The sequence below is a fragment of the Arvicola amphibius genome, chromosome 12 (assembly GCF_903992535.2).
Source record: "Arvicola amphibius chromosome 12, mArvAmp1.2, whole genome shotgun sequence".
NCBI lineage: Eukaryota > Metazoa > Chordata > Mammalia > Rodentia > Cricetidae > Arvicola > Arvicola amphibius.
This window is the reverse complement of record NC_052058.2, coordinates 154,480,570-154,506,072: the sequence shown is the minus strand read 5'-3', so window position 1 is coordinate 154,506,072 and position 25,503 is coordinate 154,480,570. Positions and strand designations below refer to the sequence as shown.

The 25,503-nt window shown below is 45.5% G+C and overlaps 1 protein-coding gene across 1 annotated transcript in view; it reads left to right on the top strand.

Moving 5' to 3' along the window:
* Positions 1-25,503, top strand: part of Il16 (interleukin 16) — a 72,025-nt gene that overhangs the window by 15,579 nt on the left and 30,943 nt on the right. Inside the window, exons 3-6 of the mRNA XM_038313576.1 lie at positions 17,926-18,034; positions 20,449-20,582; positions 22,412-22,522; positions 24,963-25,077. Coding sequence (XP_038169504.1) covers positions 17,926-18,034; positions 20,449-20,582; positions 22,412-22,522; positions 24,963-25,077 — 469 coding nt within the window. The remainder of the gene's footprint in view (positions 1-17,925; positions 18,035-20,448; positions 20,583-22,411; positions 22,523-24,962; positions 25,078-25,503) is intronic.

The following is a 25,503-nucleotide window of genomic DNA, read 5'->3' as shown; positions in this document are numbered from 1 at the left end:
TATTCTAGTGGAGATGATGATGAGAGGCCAGGTGAGTAGGGTGGAAGTTTGGACCACGAGGAGTGTGGATGTGACAGGAATCCTGGGTTAAGCAGAGGCTGGGTGTGTGAGAGGGTACAGGCTAGGCTGACCTGACGGCTCAGTCAGGTCTGAGAGAGGAGAGAGAGGTACTGTGTGGCTGGGAATTGGGGAATGGTTCCTTTTAAGTGAGCACAGGTGAGTCTTAAAGACCCATTAATGTGTTGCAAGCAAAGGAAGGTTTTGGTTGGTTGAGCCCCTCCTTTTATCAAAGATGCCAGCCCAGGGAAGTCAAAGGTCATAGCTGGTCCCAATACCTTCCGTAGAGGCCCCTCAGAATATCTCAGGCCACCCACTTCCTTCCAGCAGGGATGTTCTGGTCCCTGCTGGGCTCTCTGCTTCTCCTCAACAGAAGCTTCCTGTGCTCAGGCATGACTCAGCTGGCTCAGATGGGCTTCTCGGCTTCCAGCAGTGCCATGGTTACACCGATTTCCAAACAACATCTGGAAGAGACCCCGTGACGTCAGCCCCCATACTAGACACGCCCAATGTGAAACTCGAAGAGAGGAAGTTGCATAAACAGTCAACTTGAAGAAAAATTTTCTTTTTTAAAAAAGAAAGCATCGTTAGAAGGTTGTGTGTGGCACACCCAGGACTGGGCTGATTCTTGCCTACGGGTGTGCAAAGCCAGCGGGGATGGCTGGAGCTCAGTGAGAGAGAGAGTGAGCCAGTGTAGCACACTGAGGTCCCAAGGGCCACTTGCTCCAGGGCCAGCTTCCCAAAGACCCTCGGTCCATCAGACCTAGAACGCTTACAGGAGGAAGTAACTGGGTTTCCCTGACACTTCAGACTGACTGTCTTTTCCCCACATAAAACTGTTTTTTCATTCAATTTCTTTTTCTCTTTCTCTATCCTATCTTTCCCTCCCTCCCCCCCTTCCCTCCCTCCCTCCCTCCCTCCCTCCCTCCCTCCCTCTCTCCCTTCCTCCTTCCCTTCCAGTTATGTGAACAAAGAAGACCATGAGTTTTTGATCTTCCTGCCCTTACCTCTGGGGCATACCCTACCACACCCAGTTTAAGCAGTGGTGAGCATGGAACCCAGAGCCTCGTTCATACTGGGCAAGCATTCTACCAACTGAGCTATATTTCTATCCCCAAAGAGTATTTTTTTAAACGTCATTTGAGCATAATATTAAGGCTAAGGAAAGGAAGCTAGACCAGAGAAGGGCACTCCCTTCCTCCCCATTTCTTTCTTTTCCTTCCCCCTTCAATCTTTGCTTCCAGTTTCTAAAAATACTGGATTTTTACATGTTCTAAGCTATTATGTGGAGTAAAGAAACAAATCTAGGAGCTGGAGAGAAGGCTCAGTGATTAAGAGCAGTTACTCTTCCTCCAGACGACCCAGGTTCGATTCCCAGCACATGAATGGTGGCTCATAACCATTTACAACCTCAGTTTGAGGGGATCCAACACCCTCTTCCAGCTTTTATGGGCACCAGGCATGAATGTGGTGCACAGACATAATGCAGGCAGAACACCCATAGGATTGAAAAAAAGTTTTTGTTTTTGTTTTAAATAAACAGATTTGGTGCTAATAACTCCAGGGGCTTGTGTAGAGATGAATAATGAATCCTGTCCTTCTTCCAAACTGCTTACACTTTCTCCTCCTCCTCTTTCTCTTCCTCTTCTTCTTCCTCCTCCCCTTTTCCCTTTCTTTCTTTCTTTCTTTCTCTCTTTCTCTTCCTTCCTTCCTTCCTTCCTTCCTTCCTTCCTTCCTTCCCTCCTTCCCTCCCTCCCTCCCTCCCTCCCTCCCTCCCTCCCTCCCTCCTTCCTTCCTTCCTTCCTTCCTTTCTTTCTTTCTCCTTCTTTTGGTTTTTCGATACAGGTTTCTCTGTAGCTTTGGAGCCTGTCCTGGAACTAGCTCTTGTAGACCAGGATGGCCTCAAACTCACAGAGATCTTCCTGCCTCTGCCTCCTGAGTGCTGGGATTAAAGGCATGTGCCACCACTGCCAGGCTTCTATATTGTTTTCTTTCTTATCCTTTAGGTTAGCTGAATTTTTACATTTGTTACAGGCTTATCTTTAACAGGGGCAGAACCTGAGCTGAGGGCACAAATGCTATTCCCAAGCTAAATGTCTAAAATGATACATCAAGGTGAAAAGATTTTTCAAATCAATTCTTCTGTCATTCCACTTGGACAAATAGGCCTCTGAAGAAACCTGCAGGCCAGTCTCAGTTAAGGGCTTGGACTCCTCAGAGTTCTGCCCTGGCTGCTGGGAGGTCCATCTTGACTCCTGGCCATCACCCTCTGCCTGGCCACCCGCACTGCCCATCATCATAAGGATCTTTGGTGTAAGCAAGTGGTCACCCGCAGTTTCCTATTCACTGCCGTCCTCCAGCAAGCCCTGGCAACCCTCCAGCCCAGAGACGTGTATACTCATGCCATGGACCACTCTGGACGGCACACATCTCCGGGAGAGAGGGGATGGGGCACGCAAGTACCCCTGCTGAAATCAGTGCCTTTATCCACGTGTGCCCCTCACTTTCTCTCTGGCCGGATCTTAGCAGGTCACCGCATTGTCCTCAAAACCTGCTTGCTCCCTTGGTACTCTTTGAAGTTGGCCCTCTTTTAAGGTACTATGGGAGACAGGCCTTGTTGTGGCGGAGAACTGGTACAGAGTAATTGCCCTATAAATATTTATGGACAGAACTATTTACAAATCGGCACAATGAGGTCACAAACAGAGCATCTGCTGGCATAGCCCCCTTCTTGAGCCAACATGTGGGGTTCCATTAGACATTTTGTCAGCAACCTCTAGCTGGGATATAGTGTCAGCGGTGCTCAGTCCAGGGGAAGAAAACAGCCAAGAGGACAGACACGTGTTGGGTGGTTGAGGGGGAGGAGAATCCTGCTTCTAGAGCTGCCCCCTGGAAGGATGTGAAATGCTTTGATCCAGTGTGGCACATCCTGATTTTCTTTACAAATTTAAAAGATTGGTTAGGTGAAGTCACCACTCGTCTACCGTGACTCAGTGGTGGTACAGTCAGCTCAACTGTCTGCATCTCTGGCATGTGTTGTGGGTGCAAGGGGGGGGGGGCGTCAAGGCCTCCCTGGGCAGACCAGTTCCTAGCAGCCTAGTCTGTGGCTTGAGGCCTAGGCTTTCTTGGCAAGGAAGAAACCTTATACCCTGGCTGCTTGTCTTCTTCCTGCCACAGAAGAGTCACTTGTGGGCACTGAGAGCAGTCACTGTGAGGGAGGTTTAGGCTTCCAGGACTCCCACGGAGCTGCTGGGTCCCCAGAGTCTATGAGAGGACACAGAGAGAGGCAAGGGTGGTCCATGTGCAGGAAGTGGGGAGAGACAGCCCACAGGTATTATTCATGCCCACTTGCTGATGCTCACCCCAATTCCATGTGATTTCTAGTTGTTTCCAATGCTAGAAGACATTTGGAAATATTTCCTTAGAAACTGGCTTCATTAGTTGGCATTTTGAATCTCGTTGGTTTTGGCAAGTCACCATTTGGCTAGTGAAGTATTTGCCTGGGTAGAAGGAGAATAAAGGAACCTGGGACGAATCAGTGAAGCAGCTGCCTTTCCAGCTGGGCTGTTTTCTGTATGCAGTCTGTGCCTTACCTCCTTCAAGAGTTTGTACAGCCACTTCTGTCAGGAATACTCATGAGCCCAAACCTGAGTCATCGTGGAAGGCCCAGAGTGTTAGCCAGCTTTCTAGGACTGTATCAAAAGTCTTGGAGAGAATCAGCTCAAAGGGAGAAAGGCTTATCTAGGCCCGTGGATCAAGAGGTCTCAGCTCCCGGTTCTTCCAGTTGCTCTTGGGCTGATGGTGGGGTTAGAGTGTCGTGGGGGGTGAGAGCCTGTGGTAGAGGATCATGTTCACCAAGTAGCAGATAAAATGAGGAGCAAGAACACGGGTGAGAGGCAGAGCTTGGGCCTGGGGGCTGGCTTTGGCAATAAAGGTCCCTCCTTCCAAGCCCACTGAGCAGCAAATCGGCAAGTGAGTTCATCCATTGGTGAGATCAGAACCCTTGTTACACTGGGGACCAGTGTGAGGGTTGGGGGGGAGCAAGAGTGCGGTAGTGGAGCATCTGCCACGACGACTTCCGCATCCCCTTCCCTTACCCTACACCCCATTTCCACTATCCCAGGTGAAACAGCAATCAATAAAGATGCTCCCGTGCTTCCATCAAAGAATACATTCTGGGTGCGAGCTGCAGGCAGGAGGAATTCACTCATCAATTTGTGGTTCTGCTAGGAGCTTAGGAGAAAGTTCAAAAACTATATAAGGCCTCATGAGGATCCATACTTACATAGATGTATCCTTTTTTTAACCTTTAGGATTTAAAACTTATTATTAAATCATGTGTTGTAGGAGGCTGCTTGCTAGCTCCTGGCTGCTCAGCCCAGAAATAATCACACAGAAACTATTAATTAAATCCCTGCTTGGTCAATCACTTAGGGATATTGCTAGCTAGCTCTTACATCTAGAATTAACCCATTTCCATTATTTTATATTTTACCATGAGGCTTGTGGCCTACCGGCAAGTTTCTAGCTGACAGCTTGCATCTTTCTCTTCTGGAGGCTCCATGGTGTCTCTCTGACTCTTCCTACTGTCTTTATACAGCCTGGCTATATTCTGTTAAGTCATTGGCTGTAGGAGAGAGCCACTTGTTCATCCTGGCTGTCCAGAACCGAAATAATCCCACAGAAACTGTATTATTTAAATCACTGCTTGGTCCATTAGCTATAACTTCTTATTGGCTAACTCTGACATCTTAGTTTAACCCATTTCTAGTAGTCTGCATATTGCCATGAGGCTGTGGTTTACCGGGTAAAATTCCCAGTGTTTGTCTATGGTGGCTCCATGGCATCTCTCCCTCTGACTGCCTTCTTCCTCCCAGCATTCAGTTCAGTTTTCCCCACCTACCTAAGTTCTGCCCTATCAACAGGCCAAGGCAACGTTTTTATTCATTAATGGTAATCACAAAACACAGAAGGGACTCCCACATCACCTCCCTTTTCTGTTTAAATAAAAATTTAACATTAAAAATTACATATAACAAAACAGGTATCAAACAAAAATTACAGTTACAATATTTATATTTACTTTATCTTTTATCGTAACTAAGGAAAACTATAACCATAAATTCTTCAACTCCATCAAAGAGTCCAGAAGGATATAATATTACCTAAGTAAACATGAAGTACATTGTAAGCAATTTCCAAAACTCTAGAACTGACAGAGACATCTCACTGCCTGGACAGTCACCCAAAGTTCTTTTGTACCATTGGGGTATCCATCTTCAGCCTACAGGCCCATAGTATCCAACAGACTTTTCATGACGCAGGAAATCTCAAAGACAGTTTTGCCTATATTGGCAGTTTGTCCGTCCCTTTATTTTTCTGTGTCTTGCAGAATGTCTAGCAGACTCTTTCATGAAGTAGGAACCCTGAAGGATCATCTCACCTTTAGGCAAGTTCAGCAGTCATTTCTCTGTGGATCCTGCATGTCCAGTTCCATTAACAAAATCCATAAGGAGCCTTTTTGATGCCCATCTTCCTCTTGAAGTAGATTGGTGCTGCCAGGAGCAGATGTATCTCAGTGTCATGAAAAGTCTGAAGTTTTTAAACATTTTAAATGCCATATTCTGAAGGTCTCTGAAAGATTTGAAGAATACCTATCTAACTGAAATATATCTCTATATATCTAGAAAACCTAAGTAACATGACTACAAGTTTGAATATTATAGATTATCTATTAACTCATATTTTTTTAATTATACATTACAATTTTAAAATGAACTAAGAGGGCAGAAATATATATATTATATATATAAAATAAATATATATGTGGCCACATATATTTCTGTATATGTATACATGTACATAAATAAAAATAAATCTTTTTTTCTATAAAGTACACCAGTTTTATTTTGCTTTGCATGTGTTTCTTCTTTTTTCTTAAAGTTTTAGTTTTTTATTTTATTTTTAATTTCATATATGCATACTGTATTAACACCACCTCCCCACACAAATTCTTCCATATCTCCCACCCCCTCTCAAATTTGGACTCTTTTTCTTTAATTATTTGTATTTAATTATTAATTATATTTATTTATATAAATGAATTAACACATAAACAGCCTCTTGAGCCTGTTTAGTGTTTCTTGTATGTACATGATTTTAGGCACCCACATTTTAATCTAATTTTTGTTCCTTTGTTTTTAAGCCCACCCCACCCCACAGACATAAGAACACACACATATGGTTCTTAATGACTTGTTTCCTGTTGTTTGTCTTACACAGTTCCTGCTGAGAAGGGAGTTAATTGCTTCCTGTTGGAAGACAGTTTCTCATTTCTCACTGCCTGCTGCTCCGAACAATTAATTTATTTGTGTGTCTGTGGAGTATGTTTGTGTGGTGTTTGCAGATGTATGTGTGTATGGAGGCTGGAGGAAGATGTCAGGTTCTGCTTTATTATTTGCACATATATACACACACATATGTAGATACATACATACATATGCCATCCATTGTTCCAGTGACCAATTGGGGTTCTGGGAATGAATGCATCACCTGTGAATACTGGAACATCTTGAAACTGACGAATTTTATTGTGTAGAAAACATTTTGTTCAACCTTTTCACCTGGCATTTGTGCCCAGAATTATTGCTTAGCCTCTGCTCAGGTGTTTTGCTAGCATGTACTGTCTATACATCCCTTGTGTGCTTGGTGCTGGCAGAAGCCAGAAGAGAATATTGAATTCCTTGGAACTGGAATTACAGACGGTTATGAGCTGCCATGTGGGCACTGGAAATTGAATCATGGCTCCCTGCAAAGGCAGCCAGTTCTCTTAATTGCTGAGCCCCCTCTCTTGTGCCCCCCACACCTTATTCTTTGTAGACAGGGCCTTTCACAGAGCGTGGAGCTGGACTGGTGGCTATGAAGCCTCCAGCAACCCTTCTGTCCTCACCCTCCCCCAGATGCTGAGATTGCAGGTGTGCACACCACCAAGCCTGAATTTTACTTTAGCTCTAGGTGTGAACTTGGGTCCGCACGCTCGCCCAGCAAGTGTTCTTACCCACGGAGCCAGCTCTCCAGCTCCTGCTCACGGCTTTTAAGGACTACACATTTGAGTGGGTTTTTTTTTTCAGTTTTCCCCAGAAATGGTTTTTGTTATGCTTTAATTTTTATTTATTTTACTTAGGGTTTGTTGAGTTTGGTGAGTTTATGGTTTAATGTCTTTCGAATGTTGTCATGTGAAGTATTGGATGGATGGATGGATGGATGGATGGATGATATGTAGACAGATGATATATAGAAGACAGACAGACAGTGATGTAGGTCCCTTTGTTCTGCAAATTTGCTAAGTGGGTAAGTTGTCACTGTCTAGTTTTAAGCTGTTTTAAGCTTTTATTCATATTTTCCACATCTTTGTGTTGCCACCTGGGTATTCTTCAAACCTATGCCCCAGTTCTCCTGTCTTCCCTTCAGTGCTGTTATCTAAACAGCCCGTTCAGTCTGTTTACTTCTGAATATTAACTTATTAATATTCAACTTGCTGAGACATTTTCAGTTTCTGCTCTGAATTTCCGGTTACTTCCTTCGTGTCTTTAAAACACAGCACATGTTGATCTTGCAGTCTGTGCAGGCTTCCGTGTGTGTGGTTCACGCGGCTTTCTCTCAGTGAGTTTTGTTTTGACTTAGCTATTTTCTCAGACTCCTCTGTCCCCGCTACTTTCTCCGTGGGCGTTTCAGGGGCCCCAGGCTGTGCTGGTTCTCTCACAGAAGATTCAAATCTTCTCCCATGGGGGGCAGTTGGGGCATCATCAGGCGGGAGTGGGATCTACCGAATTTTTGTCTGCAGAGTGGTAAGGTATTCATGTGGCGTCAGTTAGGGCTGCGGCTCCCACAGGTGCTCACTGTGGTTGTCAATCCTCAGGGGATTTCCCCTTCCCTTCAGGGTCATATCTGAACCATAATTTCCTTTCGTTTCCCCAGGGGTGGCATGGATTCACTCTAGTTCATACTTAAAATAGGGAGATAATCCTTTGGAGTGTCCTCTGGATGCAAAGAGATTGTCCCGTTAAGCTCCATCCTCGGGAAGGAACGGAGCTTTCTCCTGCTCTGTGAATCCTATAAGGATGCACACACAACATTCAAATTCAGTCACTCAGCACATGATCTCAGAACCACAGCAGATTCTGGGCTCTGCTTATTTCTAAAAAAAATTATCACACAGCTTTTAATGTTGTCACCGGCCTCTGGCTATGCCTGATAAGGATGTTTTCTCATTGATAGGTTTCTGTCAATAGTTTCTTGGTTTTTGCTGAAGGATCACAGTCAGTGGTCACCACACTAGCAAAAGCATGATTCTTCCCTGTCCTTGAAAGCCTCGCCTACCAGTGTTTTCAGTTTACAGGTATGATGAGCATCATTGCACAAACATCTGTATGTGTTTTATACAATTATTCCCTATAATAAAATATGAGAATATGAAGAGACAGAGTTGAGAATCAATTGGGATGTGGGTTGGTGTTCTTTGGAGACTGAATTTTAGGGTTCTTTTTAAAATTAATTTTATTAAGCTATACATTTTTCTCTGCTCCCCTTCCTCCCTCTCACCTCCCTTCTTCTCTCCCCCTCCTACCTTCTCCCATGGTCCCTATGTTCCCCATTTACTTTTTTACAATTTACTTGTCTTTACAATTTACTTTATACTTTCCATATAGATTAGATCCATGCATGTCTCTCTTAAGGTCCTCACTGTTGTCTAGGTTCTCTGGGATTATGAATTGTAGACTGGTTTTCTTTGCTCTATGTCTAAAAGCCACTTATGAGTGAGTACATATGATATTTGTCTTTCTGAGTCTGGGCTACTGCACTCAACATGTTTTCTAGCTCCATCCATTTGCCTGCAAATTTTAAGATGTCATTATTTTTTTCTGCTGTGTAGTACTCCGTTGTGTAAATGTACCACATTTTCCTTATCCATTCTTGGGTCGAGGGGCATTTAGGTTCTTTCCAGGTTCTGGCTATGACAAACAAAGCTGCTATAAACATAGTTGAGCACATGTCCTTGTGGTATGATTGAGCATCCTTTGGGTATATACCCAAAAGTGGTATTGCTGGGCCTTGAGGAAGGTTGTTTCCTACTTTTCTGAGAAATTGCCATGCTGACATCCAAAGGGGCTGTACCAGTTTGCATTCCCACAGCAGTGCAGGAGTGTTCCCTTTACCCCACATCCTCTCCAGCATAAGTTGTCATCAATGTTTTTGATCTTGGCCATTCTTACAGGTATAAGACAAAATCTCATACTTGTTTTGATTTGCATTTCTCTGATGACTAAGGATTTTGATCATTTCCTTAGGTATCTTTCAGTCATTTTAGATTCCTCTGTTGAGAGTTCTCTGTTTAGGTCTGTAATCCATTTTTAAAATCGAATTATTTGTCCTTTTGATGACCAATTTCTTGAGTTCTTTGTATATTTTGGAGATTGGCCCTCTGTCTGATGTGGGGTTGATGAAGATCTTTCCCCATTCTGTAGGCCACTGTTTTGTCTTGTTAACTCTCTCCTTTGTTTTACAGAAGCTTTTCAGTTTCAGGAGGTCCCATTTATTAATTGTTTCTCTCAGTGTCTGTGCTTCTGGGGTTATATTTAGGAAGTGATCTCCTGTGCCAATGCATCCAAGTGTACTTCCCTCTTTCTCTTCTATGACGTTCAGTGTGGTTGGCTCTATGTTGAGGTCTTTGATCCATCTGGACTTGAGTTTTTTGCATGGTGATAGATATGGATCTATTTTAATTCTTCATGTTGATATCCAGTTATGCCAATACCATTTATTAAATATGCTTTCCTTTTTCAATCTGATATTTTTGGGTTTTTTGGTCAAAAATCAGGTGTTTGTAGGTGTGTGAATTAATATCTGTGTCTTTGATTTGGTTCCATTGGTCCTCCTGTCTGTTTTTATGCCAATACCAGGCTGTTTTCAGCACTGTAGCTCTGAAGTAGAGTTTAAAGTCAGGGATTGTGATACTTCCAGAAGTTCCTTTATTTTACAGGATTATTTTGGCTATCTTGGGTTTTTTGCTTTTCCATATGAAGTTGAGTACCGTTCTTTCGAGGTCTGTGAGGAATTTTGCTGGGATTTTGGTGGGCATTGCATTGAATCTGTAGATTTCTTTTGGTAAGATTGCCATTTTTAGTATGTTAATTCTACCTACCCAAGAGCATGGGGAGAGCTTTTCATTTTCTGGTGTCTTCAATTTCTTTCTTCCAAGATTTAAAGTTCTTGTCATACAGGTTTTCCACTTGTTTGGTTAGAGTTACTCAGAGATAGTTTATGCTATTTGTGGCTCTTTGAAGGGTAATGTTTCTGATTTCTTTCTCAGTCCTTTTATCAGCTGTGTACAGGAGGGCTACTGATTTTTTTGAGTTAATCTTGTATCCTGCTCCATTACTGAAAGTGTTAATGAATTGTAGAAGTTCCTTGGTAGAAGTTTTGGGGTTGCTTGTATAAACTATCATGTCATCAGCAAATAGTGAAAGTTTGACTTCTCATTTTCCAATTTGCATCCCCTTGATCTCCTTTTGTTGTCTTATTGCTCTAGCTAGGACCTCAAGAGCTATACTGAATTTCATTTAGAGGTCATCGGCATAAAGTAATTTTATAATAAAAGAAAAGAAAGTCCTCAAAAGGTGAGTTCAACCACCTCTAAAATGAAAATATCCCAGACCTAGATTAAGGTAGTCACTCAAAGACTTGCCCAGCCCCCCCCCCCCTCCATCCCTCTCAGGAAACAGTTGCAGTGGCCCTTGAAGCTGTGGTGCTTAGATGAGTTCTACTTTCACTACTAAGTGCATCTTTATGTATTTACTCATCACTGGACCCTCCCCAACCCCCAGAAATGATAGAGTTGAAACTATAAAAAACATTGGCTTCAGATCCTATTCCATAACGTGTGTCCTTTTGCACGTATTCTGCCTTTCCCCTGCACCCTTTCTGGATCCCCTTTGTAAACAGTTACTCTGTGCGCATGGCCTGAGAACGGAGTCTAACTCATGTGTGGAAATGGGTCTGCCCTGGCGGTGTTTATTAGAAATATTCTTTTCATGGTATCAGAGGCCACTGTAGTAGGCGATCTGGGCCAGGACCTTGAACCGTGGTGACAGGAGTGGGAATGATGTGCTGGGGAGGCTTGAGAAGGTGGAATCAGAAGGACCTGGTGACAGTGGTCATGCTGTGGAGAAGGGGAGTGGACATCAAAGGGAAGTCCTGGCTGTGCTTGTCCCTTCCCCTTGATACTACCAGATAGGCAACATCATCCATATGACCAGGTGGTGGCCCAGAACTGATCTGCTGGGGTCTGCTTGTGTGTCCTTGTGATTGAAAAATCAAAGCCTGTTGCCACAATGTCAACCCAACCACAGGAAATGGACCTTGCTGGGGATAGTTAGGTTATGCTGTGTGGGTCCCTCAGAGGCAGCGGTTACAGCAACTCCATTCAAAAGAAAACAGAAAAGTTTCCGTTGAGGAGGAAGGCCGCCAGCAAGCTCCGGAGTGTCAAGTCTGTCACTGATGCCAGCGAGCAGTCCACATGCAAAATGATCTCTCCCAGTGGGGCAAGAATCAGTTTGCTTGTAGGACACAATGCCCCCAAATTCCTCACTACAATAATTCTGGGTTATCCTCTCGTTCCAAGAGGACTGTGTAGCTTTCCATTTTTAGAGTTGGCTGTTTGTCCCTAGAAGCAATAGGACAGATCTTAATGTTGGCAAAAGTATTGTGAAGAGCTTGCTGGACAGTGGACCACAAGGCCATTTGGTCCTACTGCGACCGGATTGGTGCAGGGATGGATGTCTAGGTAATGGTGGGTTGCACTGCCCACAGAATGGCTGCCAGGACCGCAGTCTCTGATGAGAACAAGGGGAAGAGTGTTCTAATGACTGTGTTAGCCCTTTGACCGCAGTGACAAAGCCCCAGCATGGAGAGAAGCCCCACCTTGGGAACAGGGACAGAAGTGCTCTGTTCTGTGTACTGCAGAGGGAGGCCTCTGTGGACTTGCTCTCAGGGCTCCTACAGAGACTCCTTTGATGAGAAGCTGCCCCACCCAGGACATGCTTGTCCAAAGAGTGGCCAGGCTCCCCTGGGAGCCAAGGGAAGCCGTTTGAGTCTTGTGAATCATTTTCTAATATGTGATCATTTCAGAAAAGGGAAAGCAGCTCAGAGGCTTTGAACATTATCCTCAGTTGCATTAGAAAGCGAAGAGCTCCAAGTGATGGTGACGGATGGCTGGTCTGCCTCTCAGCTTATAGAAAAGGAAACGGAGTCTGGGCAGCGGCGCAGCGTGTCTAGAGTCATGAAGAAGTCAAGACTGCTGGTCTCATGACCATCTTGTCACGCATGTCTCGGGGGGAGGTCACCAAATTTGACATCTTCAAAAACATTTGTTTTGAGATTTGTTTTATATTATGTGTGCGGGTGTTTAGCCTGCACACATATCTGTGCACCGTGCGCACGCATGCGTCATGGAAGCCAGAGAAAGGTATTGGAAGAACTGGAGCAACAGATGGTTGCTAGCTGCCATGCGGATGCTGGGAGTCGAACCCCGATTCTCTGGGAAGTCAGCCAGTGCTTAAACTGCTGAGCCATCTCTCCAAATTTTTGAAAAATGCATGTGTGTGTGGGGATATACACATGGGTATGTGTGTATGTGCATGCGTGCACACATGTACGTGTGTGTGCATGTGGAGGCTTGAGGACAACCTTGGGGTGTCATCCTTACAGACGCCATCTACCTCCTCCAACACAGGTTTCGACATTAGCCTGGAGGTCACCTGATAGGGCAGACTGGACAGTCAGTGAGCCTAGGGCTCTTCCTGTGTCTACATCCCCAGTGCTGAGCTTAGAAGCTCACCATCACACCAGAAGGTTTGTTTATTTTGTGGGTCCTAGAGATTAAACTCGGGCTCTCGTCTTCCATAACAAACACTTTATCAGCTGAGCATTCATTCCACTCAGCCTCCAGCTTGGCAATGAGATGAACTCAGAGCACACGAGGCACTGTTGCGTTGGTGTGCCAGCCACAGAGCGTCTATCAACACCTGCATTGCCTTGCTCAGGAACTTTTAGGATGCATGTCTTTTCACACTCGATGCAAAATTGCCACTTAAGTTTGATCTTCATCCGCCAGTGTGTCTCCATTCCTGTCGCGGTGGAATCTAGGGAAACCGTTCCCTTCCCAGAAGGCTAAAGAGATATGCACCTCAGTTTCACACAATTATCCTGAAGCTTGATGACGTGGCCCTGATTTGATGCAACCTTTTGGAACCTCCTGTCAGGCCAGATACTGGCCACATGGCTGAGGGGAAAGAATCGACTGCCTTGAGACTTACATCAGAGATGACTCTGGTTAGGGAACACAGACTGGTAAGGAAGACAGACTCAGTGCATGGTCGCACTTCCACGGAGAGCACAGTCATGAGGCAGGAATGTGCTCTGGGAACTGTGAAGTCCTGTGGAAGATCAAGATGGCAAGACTTCTTTTGGATCAGGCCGCCTTCAACCAGCACTGAAAATGTCAGAAAATGAACCCCTCATGTGAACAGAGCATTCTTTTGTTGTTTAATCCAGGAAAAAAAAATGGGTTTGTTATATTCCCTCTGATTTTCCTGCCATCTTGGTTTGAAGAGCCAGACAATTTTTATTTTGGATTATGGATTTTATAAAGAAAAAAAAATCCTACTATTGTAACGGTTGAAATAAATGTCATGTTAGCAATTTGTTTGGGGTCCAATTAAAAGGACAAACACTCACTGTCAAAAACCTAGAAAATATGCAGTGTGTTAAACTGGGGGTGGTGGCTTGGGCCTATAATCTCAGTACTCAGGAGGATCAGAAGTGTAAGGTTATTCTTGGCTACATATTAAAAGGCGAAAAGGCGGGTCTCCTGGTGATGTGGATGTCACTCCAGCGCTGAGGGGTTGAGGACAGTAGATGGCTGAGTCTTGCTCACCAGCCAGCCTGGGCTAACGAGTTTCAGATCAAGGAGAAGTGGTGTCTTCCAAACCAAGACGAGGAGCTCCTGAGGAATGACACCTAAGTCACCTCCACATACAGAAGCTTACACAAGTGCGTACACACATAAAACAAAAGGAGAGGGAAACGCAGACATGGCTTCATCACTCAAAAACATCCTTCCTCATTCATGGGAGCCGTTGTCCTGTGTGTCTTGCCTATTGTGTATTCTCACAACTAGGAAGAGAACCCAGTACACAGTAAGTTCTTAGCAAATGTTTGTTGAATGAATGTTGCTATTTCGGGTACATCTATTGCTAGCCCTTTTCAGTGTACTTTTTACATTATTATGTTGAAATAATGTAATATTACATAATGAAATATTGTAAAACATTTCAACACTTATAGATAACACAAGTATAGGCACACTAAAACAACTCTTCTAAACACCATTTTAAAAGTAGCTTATCGTGTCATGTCCTGTGTGCATCCGGTTTATGTATTTAATTTCAAATTATTAAATATCCAGAAGTATATTAAATATCTAGAATATTATATATAGAGAATATTGTATATATTATATTATATATATCTAGAATATTTTATATGTAGAATATATATAGAATATTATATATAGAATAGTATATTAAATATTAAATATAGTATATTAAATATCTAGAAGACTGAATACATGTCTCAGAGGGGCTTCAAGAATAAGGGTCACCCTTGGGCAAGTAGACCAGTTAGCTGCTGTGCTTAGCAGGCCTGTGAAGGTCCCAAGGCCACACTAGATCGCTACTTCTGCCATCTCATTGGAGAGCATGAAATGGAGACTGTCCTAGAGGGAAGCCTTCACACTAGAGCTGGGATGCGACCTCTCCCCACGGCCGTCACTAAGAAGTGTCTTTTGGAAATCAGGCTGGATATTCCAGTGTGCTCAGAGAAGCAGATCACATACTTAATTTTGAAAACCAGAGTCTCAAGAGCTCAGTTAAATCAACTCTCTCCTGCATATAATCACTGCTTTGGTCACATGTAAGGAATTTCCTGGGTTGGTGCCCTTAAAGATGGGTCATTTTGTTCAGGCTAACACAGCGCCATCTGCTGCTGAAAAGAAAAAAATGACTGCCTAGGAGGCTGTCGAGACTTCATCTGTTTTCACATCGGCGGCTTACCAAGGAAATAAAAGGGAATTGATTTGTGGTTTCTCGCATGAATTCTTGTGTCAGACTGGATTTAGCTCTATTCCTGAAAGTCTGTTAGTGGACTTCTGGATCCAGATTGCTTACGACACTCACCTGGTTAACTCCGCCACCGGGCGGAAAAGTCTTTCAAAACTCAAAAGGAGAATATACACCTCTGGAGAAACGATTGTCTGAACAGTAGCCATGGAAGGGGGCTAACTGTGTTCTGGATCCCGTGAGAAGTTTCTGTATGTCATAGTGCAGGTGGGCGTGGACTCAGAAAGGCTCCCTAGCCTGCCATCAGTGACTGGGGAGAGAAAAGCCATGAAACTTGTGGGGAAAATGCCAGCCGTGTCTTCAGTGCCAGCCTGCTGAGGCCGGCTGAGGCCGGGTGAAGCTGGGTGAGGCCAGCTAAGGATAGCTGAGGCCAGAGATACCCAATGAGAGGCAGAGCAAGGGGATTCTCTGTTCCCGGGCCACATACCAGGTGTTGAATATTGTAGCCACTCAGCACACAGAATTAACCAGCCCCTGCCATATCTGCCTTCTCAAAAAGGTAGTCATGCCAGGTAGACTAGGAGTCTCCAGGACACTGCAACATTAAGTGCCCAACCCCAAACACCTAAAATAGCTTCCAGGTCCAATAGCAAATATCCAAAAGTCATTTATCTGGTCGTTCAGATTCGACAGTTATGGAAGTGCTTATGTTTTTAGAGTTTTCCACCTACTGCTTCCCTGAACATATGCACATTTCTGCGCGCGTGCGCACGCGTGCACACACACACAAACACACACACACACACACACACACGCACGCCCGCATGCACGCACACACGCACATGCGTGCACACGCGAAATTGCAGTAGTAAGTGACAAAGCCAATGTAACCTAACATTTGTCACAGCGTTTGTAAAGTTACAAAATAGAGCAGACCTGGAAGCAGAAGTAAAGTAATCCCTTCACCCTCTCTGTCAGCTTCTGTGCCCCTCACTCTCCACTTCTGGTGTCTCAGAGAAAGGAGGAGGGGCCAGAGAGTTCTTCCAGATGCTTTGCTCATGCAAGGAAGAGCCGGATGGTTTCTTCCACCCTGGTAGAGAGATGAGACTAATTATGTTATTTAACATACTCAGGACAATGGAAACTCTGCATGTGTGGGGTGTGTGTACGTGGTTGTTTTTGTGTGTTTGGTGTGTGTGGTTTGTGTGGTATGTATGTATGTGGTGTATGTTTGTGTGCAGTGTGTGTGTGTGGTTTGTGTGGTATGTATGTATGCGGTATGTTGTGTGTGGTATGTTGTATGGTTTGTGTGTGGTGTGTTGTGTGGTATGGTGTATGTGTGTACATACAGAGATCTGAAGTCAACATTGACTATCTTCTTCATTCCCTCTGCACCTTACTTTTTGGAGACAGGAGACCCAGCTGGATCTGGAGCTCACTGATTCAGCAAGACCTGGCCAATGGGCTCCAGGGTCCACCTGCTTCTGCTTCCCCAGCACTGAGATCACAGGCATAAACTGCTACACCTGGCTTTTTATATGGTACTGGGGATCCAAACTTAAGTCCCTATCCTTGGGTGGCAAGATCTTCATAGACTGAGCCATCTCCCAAGTCCTAGAAACTATTCATATAAAATCCTTGCGATAAGAAAGGGAAATTATTCAATACGGTAAGGCAGAAATAGAAGAGGATTGTAAACAATTTGGCTTGATATTGACTTTTAAGGTTCTAAATTAAATGCTGGCAAATAGAAATCAGCAATATAATAAAATCATAATACTCAAGAGAATACTTGAATGATTCAATACTTTAAAACTCTATACTTGCTCAACAGTAATTTTGTGAGTGCCTGTCTCAGGGTGGTGTAGCACCTCCGTCGTCTCTAGTACAGGTCTCCAAGGCTCTCTGTTCAGGCCACTTTCTAATCCTTTTGACTGAACACTTGTCATTCTCTGTAGTGATCTTTCACCTTTGTTTATTGTTAGCCTTTCTTGCTAGTTATCCAATGTCAGATTCTTGCCTGTCTAGATCACTGCTGAATTCCCCATGTGTAATCAAGACCCTGACATATGCATTTGACATTTGTAGCATTTGTTTAATAACTATGCAATTTCTATTTGTTAAGTACCTTTTAATTAAGCAAATGTTTATCTGGAATAAATGGTTAAGAATGGTTCTAAATCCTAGCCCTCACAGTGCCTGCTATTTCAGTAGAGAGACAGGCAAATCAACAGGTATTTCTCTGGTCCATGCCTGTAAACACATTTTCACATTTCACTTTAGTTTCCCAGCTGCCCAGTCCTGAATAACCACACAGAAACTATATTAATTACTACACTGTTTGGCCAATAGCTCAAGCATATTCCTAGCTAGCTCTTATATATTAAATTAACCCATTTCTATTAATCTATGTAACGCCACGAGGCTGTGGCTTACTGGTAAGGTTCTAGTGTCCTTCTTCTTTGGTAGCTACATTGTGTGTCTTTGACTCTGCCTACTCTCTCCCTCTATCTCTGTTCAGATTTCCTGCCTGGCTTTACTCTGCTAAGCCATTGGCCATAATGGCTTTATTCATCAATCAATAAAAGCAATACATATACAGAAGGACTTCCCACATCAATGCCCCATTACGCTAAGCGTTCATTTCAACTCTTAATTTGCTGAATAAAAAAGATGGAAACTGTTTTCACAGGAACCTTCTACAACTTCCTCTAGAGAAAAGACTGGAAAATCAGAAGCACAGAGTAGTAGCTTCCTGTTCCCTAAGGTCTGCCACCAAAGGACACGCAGCAACTCCACCAGTGAGTATCTTGCCAAAATATCTTTGGGAACAGGGTTGTATTCGTTCCTTTTTTTGTTGCTGTGGAAAATACCGTGACCCAGGCTACTTAAAGAATGTGTTTATTCTGGCTTCTAGTTCCAGAGGGTTAGAGTCCATAGTGGCAGGAGGAGACAGCAAACAGTCATGGTGGCAGGAATAGGCTGTCGAGAGCTCACATTTTGAAGCAGATATGAGTACGGTGCAGAGAGAGAACTGGAAACGGGAGTCTAAATGCTCAAGACTGCCTCTCATCCTTCCTCCAACAAGACCACACTGCCTGTACCTCTTCAAACTGCCCAACCAACTGGGGACCAAGTGTTCAAATGCATGAGCCTGTGGGGATACTATCATCCAGCCCACCACAGGGACTTACCTGCTCCTGAATATCAGTACTGTTGTTGCTGTCGGGAGAATAGGGGGCTGGGTCCTTCCTGGGTTATCAAGGGTAAATCAAGTAGACTGTCTGTCTCTCAGAGGGCATGCTTCATGGGTATGCTTCCCAGACAGCTAGAGAGGTTCTACATTGACCTGGCCATGTCTATGTGGACAATACCTCTGACTGGGTGACATGTAGGGGAGATCTGGTCTGGGGAAGAGAAAAAAACCTTTGCTCCTATCCTGAGTGCGGGTATAATTCCTGTGCTGAGCAAGCTTCCCCTGGAACCTCAGCCTCCCTTGCCTCACCTGTCACATGACGGGGCTGAGATCAGAAGACCTGAGGACTCTTGAGCACTGTAAATAGAATCAGAAGAGTGGAGAAAGGCATGGTGAAATTAAGCTCACGCTGAAGGTGTTAACAGGAAGCCGGGCTAACGTTTCCAGTTAATGCCATGCTCTTCCCATGTGGCTACAGAAAACATGTGTGCATAAGTCATTGGAAATTCCACTCTAAACACCGTGTTTAGGCAGAAATACAAAATTTCATTGTATGAACATTTATAGTCTAGTTAACAACTCCCTTTTATTAAATATTCTCATTATTTTTAGTCTTTCATTAGCATAATCCTTATTGTTTACACATGAAATTTTTTTTTGCACCTATGTTGATTCCTGAAGAGAACCCCATTTAGCCTCCATATCTATAAATGGAAACTACTTTAAAAAAATAACATTTTTACAGAAAATGTGTGGATTCTTTTCTCTCCCCATTGTCTTCTAAACAATCCAGCATAAGTAGTGCATTTATATGCCTCTACTATGTGATAATAATGTAGTAAACTTATACAAAATATGGAAAAGCACCCACATATCCTGGTATCTATGGGGAGTTCCTGGAAGCAATTGGTGCCCATGGATGCTGAGTGACAACCACATAGTGTAGCGGGCGTGCTCGGCCAGAGTGGCTGGTGACTAAGAAAGCTTGAAGGCTGAGTGTGGTCTTGTCTGTAGTCCCATCGTGTGGGCCATACAGGTAGGATAGCCTGCCTGGACTATATACACTGAGTGTGTGGTCAGGCTGGGCTACAGCAGAGGCTGTCTCACCCCCCCCCCCCCAAAAAAAAACAAAGCAAAATGAAAGACACCATATTCATATTTGAAGGCCATTATGCTTAGATTGGGATCTAACTTCCTTGGAAGTGATTATCTATGTGACTTTGGGGAAGTTGCTTGTCTCTCTGGACCTCCTTACTCTGTGGCACTATGAACCATCCTTAAATGGCCTGTTTGGAGACTTGTATAACTTGGTTTATTGTTTGTGATTGCCTGGGAGCTAAATTTTGGTTTAAATGGTCGGTAGATACAGCTGAAGGACTTTGGCCGCACAGCCACACTAACCTGCCGTTCCTTCAGCAGCAGACACGATCACCGACTTCACACCAGGCTATTATTATTTTTTCAAATATGTGTCGCACAGGCTTCTCCATCTTGCCTGTGACTGCTTTTCTGCCTTGTTCTGCACCTGCTACCAGTTACACACTTTGCAGGGGGCTCTGTCTAAAATGAAACCAAGGGAGTCTGTGCAAAATTATTAAGAATCTCAAAGTGGCAAGAGCACAGCATGAAATCAAAATGGGTGCTTTCTGACCACAGCTCCCGGTGACTGCTCAGGCCCTGTGTCTGTGGTCGGCCATGCTGGTGGCCCCTGGGAGCTGACCCCTCAGACAGTGCCACCCACCTTCCCAACCTTCTGGATCCAAACTGAGCTCAGTTATTGAATGAATTAGTGGCTGACCGTAGGATACAGCGCCAAAATCATGGATGAAGAGTTAGAAACGATGCTGGGTCTTCTGCAGCCTCGAGGACAGCACCAACCATCCTGGGTGCTGGATGGTTACTGTCTTCACAGACCCCTACCTAAGGGGCTGGCGATTGATGGGCGAGGCTGATATCTGAGTGCACACAAATGATTTCTTGATGTTTGTTCCTCCCCCACCCCCGTCCATCTCTGTTTAGGTGTTAATCCCTATTGCGCAGGAGAAGTTGATTTTCCAATGACCAAGAAATCTGCAGCTCCCACGGACAGGCAACCGTACTCTCTCTGTAGCAACAGGAAGTCTCTCTCTCAACAGCTGGACTACCCGGTTTCGGTAAGATGGAGGGAGGGGCCTGGGGACGTGGGAGGACCGGAGGCTCTGTCACTAGCGCTTTTCTGCTCACAGACTGCAGAGAGCTTGCTGAGTTTGCTAAGGCACCCGCTAGGCACAAATCATTTGGAAGGACTGTCTGTCAAGCCTCCCTTGGGCCAGGTACATGCAACCACTGTTACTTCTACGCTGTTAGGGAGCCCATAGAGAACACCATCCCCGCCCTCCACTGCTCCCACAGAGTTCTCAAGGTCTAAAGCATCCTGAGAATCCCTTTATTTCACCTGCACAATAACTCTGAGGTGAGAAGACCAGGGGACTCAGGCTTTGGCAAACTAAGGAGTTTATTATCTTTCACGGTGCTAGTATGTAGCAGAATTGAGACTTGAAGTTGTATCATTTTTTTTTTAAAAAAAAAAAAACATTTATTCATTTACTATTTGTGAGTGTGTGTTTTTTTAGGTGGGGGTGGTGGGGGTGCAACAGCATGAGTGTGGAGGGCAGAAGTATGGGAGCAGGCTTTTTCCTTCCATCATGTGAGTCCCAGACACACCCATGCCCCACAGAGGCGGGGGGTGGGGCAGAGACAGAGACAGGGGTTTGAGCATTTGGACGTCTTCATCTCTTGACCAGCAACACTGAGAAGTTAGTTAACCATTGCTGATGCCCCCTTGTGGTCTCACTTTGTCTGCATAGAGGCTTCCAAGGGAGGCAGAAAGCAGGATCCCCAAAGGGTTGTTTCTGGGGTGCAGGGAGGGACAGCCTTGGTTTAGGGCTACAAAGCCTGGGATAGTGTGGTCACTTCGCCTAACCAAGTACCAACAGCTTCAGACCAGCAACAGGAAAGAAGAGGGAAGGGAATAGCAGGGGAGAAGCAGGAAGAGAAAAGGAGGGAAGGGGGACGAGAAGATGAGCTGTTTCTTCAGGGAGTGATGGTCTTGAAGCCCAAATCTACTCCAGGTTCCCTACAGGCTAGTTATGTATGTGACTCGCCTTGCAGCATCAGATCTTAGTGAGTAGGATCCTTACACACTCTTACACACTCTCCCTTACACACCCTCGGCTAACATGTTGGCTGGTGACCAGGTAGGAAGCACTAGCGTGTTCCTGGGCTGCAGACTGCTAAAGCAGCACATAGCAAAATAAGAATGTGCCATTACTTCCTGGGGATGAAGCCCCGCCCTCAGCACCTGCATAGTTAGCATAGTTAATTATTCCTTGACGCTATGCACAGAGGTAAATCCTATTGAAAATGATCTTCTTCTGGAGGAAACGGAGGCACAGGGGGAAAAAGTCACTTTTCCAAGGTCATCAGCGGATAACTGGCAGAGCCAGGAGAACAATCTGGAACATGGAAGTGACAGCATTTACCACTAAGCCCCACTGCTCCCCACTGGGGTTCTGGGACACAAAATTGCTCTTGGTTGATGCCCTCAGCTTCTTTGAGGCAGCTGCTTAACCTCCCTCTGTCTTCCCTGGAATTAAACTTCTCCTTTTGAGTCTTGGGGTTCTAGACTCCTTGTCTACTGCCCTGTGCCTGACACAAGCAGAGTTTTTGGTAAACATGCTTTGAGCTGAACGCAGTGTATGGGGATGTCTCAAACTCAAATGAAGGTCTTGCTTGGCCTCCAGGGCTTATTCTGGGGGCAGTATGGTCCGAATTCTCACCCCTGGCTTACCCCTTCACAAGCACGTGTGAGCCCTTTCTGCTTATCTGCAGCCAGGCCATCTTAAGTAAAGCTTCCTGCCGGAGTGCGACCCTTGGGACGTAGAGGGTGGGGCTCTTCTTGGCTGATGCCACCGGTGGCTCATTCCTGCCCTCTTCATGACAGGGCACTACAAGACCAACTCGGTCACTGAGCACCGCTCAGCTTGGGCAGCTGTCTGGGGGTCTGCAGGCTTCGGTCATCTCCAACATCGTGCTGATGAAGGGCCAAGCAAAGGTGAGCAAAGATCATCACCAATGGGAAGCGCTGGAGCGTTGTCTCTTCTAGGAGCTGCTGCTCCAGGGAAGAGTGGGAACAGGGCAGAGAGACACTGAGTGCAGCAGAGGGGGCAAACCCAAGCGCACAGGCACCCGCTGGAGTTTAAGCAATGCTGGTTCTTCCAATTCCACTGTGATCATTTCCTCTCTGAGGACACCACAGTGTTGTTCCCCGATTGCTTGGGCACCCTCCAAATTGTTTCCTATTCCTTCTTGGCATGATATTCTCCACAACATAATCTTGCCTGATGCATAGATTAAATCTCTTATATAGATTTACAGGGCTGGATTTCACCCCCATATCCAGATGTTGCTAGAAGAAAGTTGGACTCAAACCTAAATTTTCCAAAACCTATGTTGCCCGTTCCATATGGGTCATTCGATGGGCACAGGAGGTCTGGCCTCTGCTGGAGCATCCTGAAGAGTTCAAATGGACTCTGCTTTGTCAAGATGATGACATATCCGATCATGTCTACCCCATGACTGAGAACTGAGAAGTATCAATAGAGGCAACCAAAGCATGAGCAGTGAGAGAATGTTCCCCCAGAATCTCTCAGGCTCACCCCCAAAGCATGCTACCGCATGCCTGAGGCTTTGTACTGGGCACCTTTCTGGTAACTGTGACCAAGGGAGGAAGGGTTTCTTCAGGCTCACAATCTGAATGACCAGTCCAGCGACAGGTAAAACACTGTTCTTGCCCGCGGTGTCGGGAGCATGAGGCTCCTTGCTTATACCTCAATGGATCTGGAAGCAGAGGCTGAGGAGGAAGGAGGGTCGGGCTACACACCCTATCACCCACCTTCCGATGACCTACTTCCTCCAGGTAGGCCCTGCTTCCTAAATGTGCCACCGTCTCCCAAAACGGCACCACCGGTTGAGGACAAGGCACTCAAGACATTTCACATCCAAACTGTAACAGACTGGCCCATGCCCAAAACAACTAGGGCAGACTCGTTTTCAAACCAGTTTAAACCGCCCAGTTGCTCAGATGAACAGTGGGCTTATTTAACCTACCCAACTATGTTTCAGTTGATGTGAGGTAAGGACCACCCTTGTCCGGGGAGGGACCTCGCCACACACCTGGAGTCATCTTTCCTTCTGTCTCCTGTCCCTTCCCACTCCTGGGAGAGCAGCAAGGAATACAAAGGCCCCTCAAGCCAAAGGGAGAAGAAGCACGGGCAGGGGCTCTTTCTGGGCAGTCCCACTTTCTGACTAATAAGCCAAGCATTTGGTTACAGTGACCAAAATGATACCCAATATAAAACCCCAGGAATAAGGTAGCATTTTGGGGGTGAACACAAGAGACACTTGGGGTGCTCTCTCACCGCCAATGCTTCTGTTTCTGTGTGGGTTTTGAGAGCTGTTGTTCTGAGATGAACCATCTATGAATAGTGACACCATTACCAGTGCCAACCGTGACTTTAAGGGTTTGTCTAAGAACCTACCTCCCAGGCCAAACCTAGATGCTTCGGAGTTGAACCAAAAGACCTGCATTTATTCTCCTCTGTTTGCGTCCTGAACACCTCTCTAAGGCCAGTCACAAAAAAAAAAAAAAAAAAAAAAAAAGAGATTCTCTAACTTCCTGTAGCTCACAGCTGAAAAGAGAGTTCCTTGAGGCCAAACTCAGTTTACCTGGGAATTACAAAGAGCCTCCATCTTCAACATAACGAATGGAGCTGTAGGTGTTTCCGTTGCCAATACTTAAGCCAGTTGAGACTGTCCCTTTAACCTCCTGGCAAGTGTGCACAGTTCTGCGTGGGACCCACGCAGGCTGCCTTGTAACTGTTTCCACAGCTGAGGCTATCAGCTGAGCCCCGGTCTCTCCCGCTGCCACCGACATAATCCTAGGATGTGTTGGTCAGCTCCTTAGAATGGCCTAGAAATAATGACAGGGAGAATAGCACCTGTAGGAACACCAGGTGACTGGCGTCCTAAGGCAGGAGACAGGATGGACACAGGATGAACAGAGGTTAGCAAGGGGCCCTTGGTAGCAGAAATGATGTGTTCCTGGGCATAAGCTGTTACTACTGATGCCATTAAGGTCTCCTTGATGTTTCTGGGCATCATATTTTATTTTCAAGTACAGCCTGTGAATTCTGTATCCTTATTCCACCACATCAGAGGAAGCAATTGGCTAGAAATACTCAAGCAGAGAGAGTGAGGCATTAGTCTCTACCCTACACCCTTCTGCCAGCGTTGTGGGCTAGCCTCTCATACTCCATAGTCCAAACTGGCCACAAGCTATTAACTACACTGCCTGGCTAACTTCTGAAACCCCCAAGGACTAAAGACACTCCTCCCCGATTCCTTTCTTCAGGGCTTAGGCAGGACCTTAGAGAAAAGATCAGTCCCAGAAACAGCCGGGGTACTCTCCATCTGGCCCCCTCTTCTTTCCCCAGGGCCTGGGCTTCAGCATTGTCGGGGGAAAGGACAGCATTTACGGTCCCATTGGGATTTACGTGAAGAGCATCTTTGCTGGGGGCGCAGCTGCCGCCGATGGACGGCTCCAAGAAGGTAGGCCTCCTTTCCTCCTCCTCCGAGAGTGGCTGAGAGGTGAAAAGCATAGTCCAGAACTGCTAGGGCCAGGAGGCACTGAGAGCTGAAAATGCGTCTGGGGCTTTCAGAATACACTTCTGTGCTTGGGAGGGGTGTATATCTCTAGTGGGAGACTTCTCCCCTCCAGGGCACCATCATAGTGATGACCAGACTATCATTCCATGACAGCAACGCCCCCTGGTTCTGTCATTGGCCTGGGATGAAGTCTTTGTTCTCGGCTGACTCTGTTCCTTCCTTTCCAGTGCCCTGTTCAGTGTCTGGGACTCACTAACAGCCCCTCTCCTTCGTCTTCCCTGCCCTGCTCCACCTGAAACCATGCGACACCAGGGATAGCACTGCTGGCAGATGAATGGGTACAGTGCTCAGAGTCCCAGTAAACTCTAG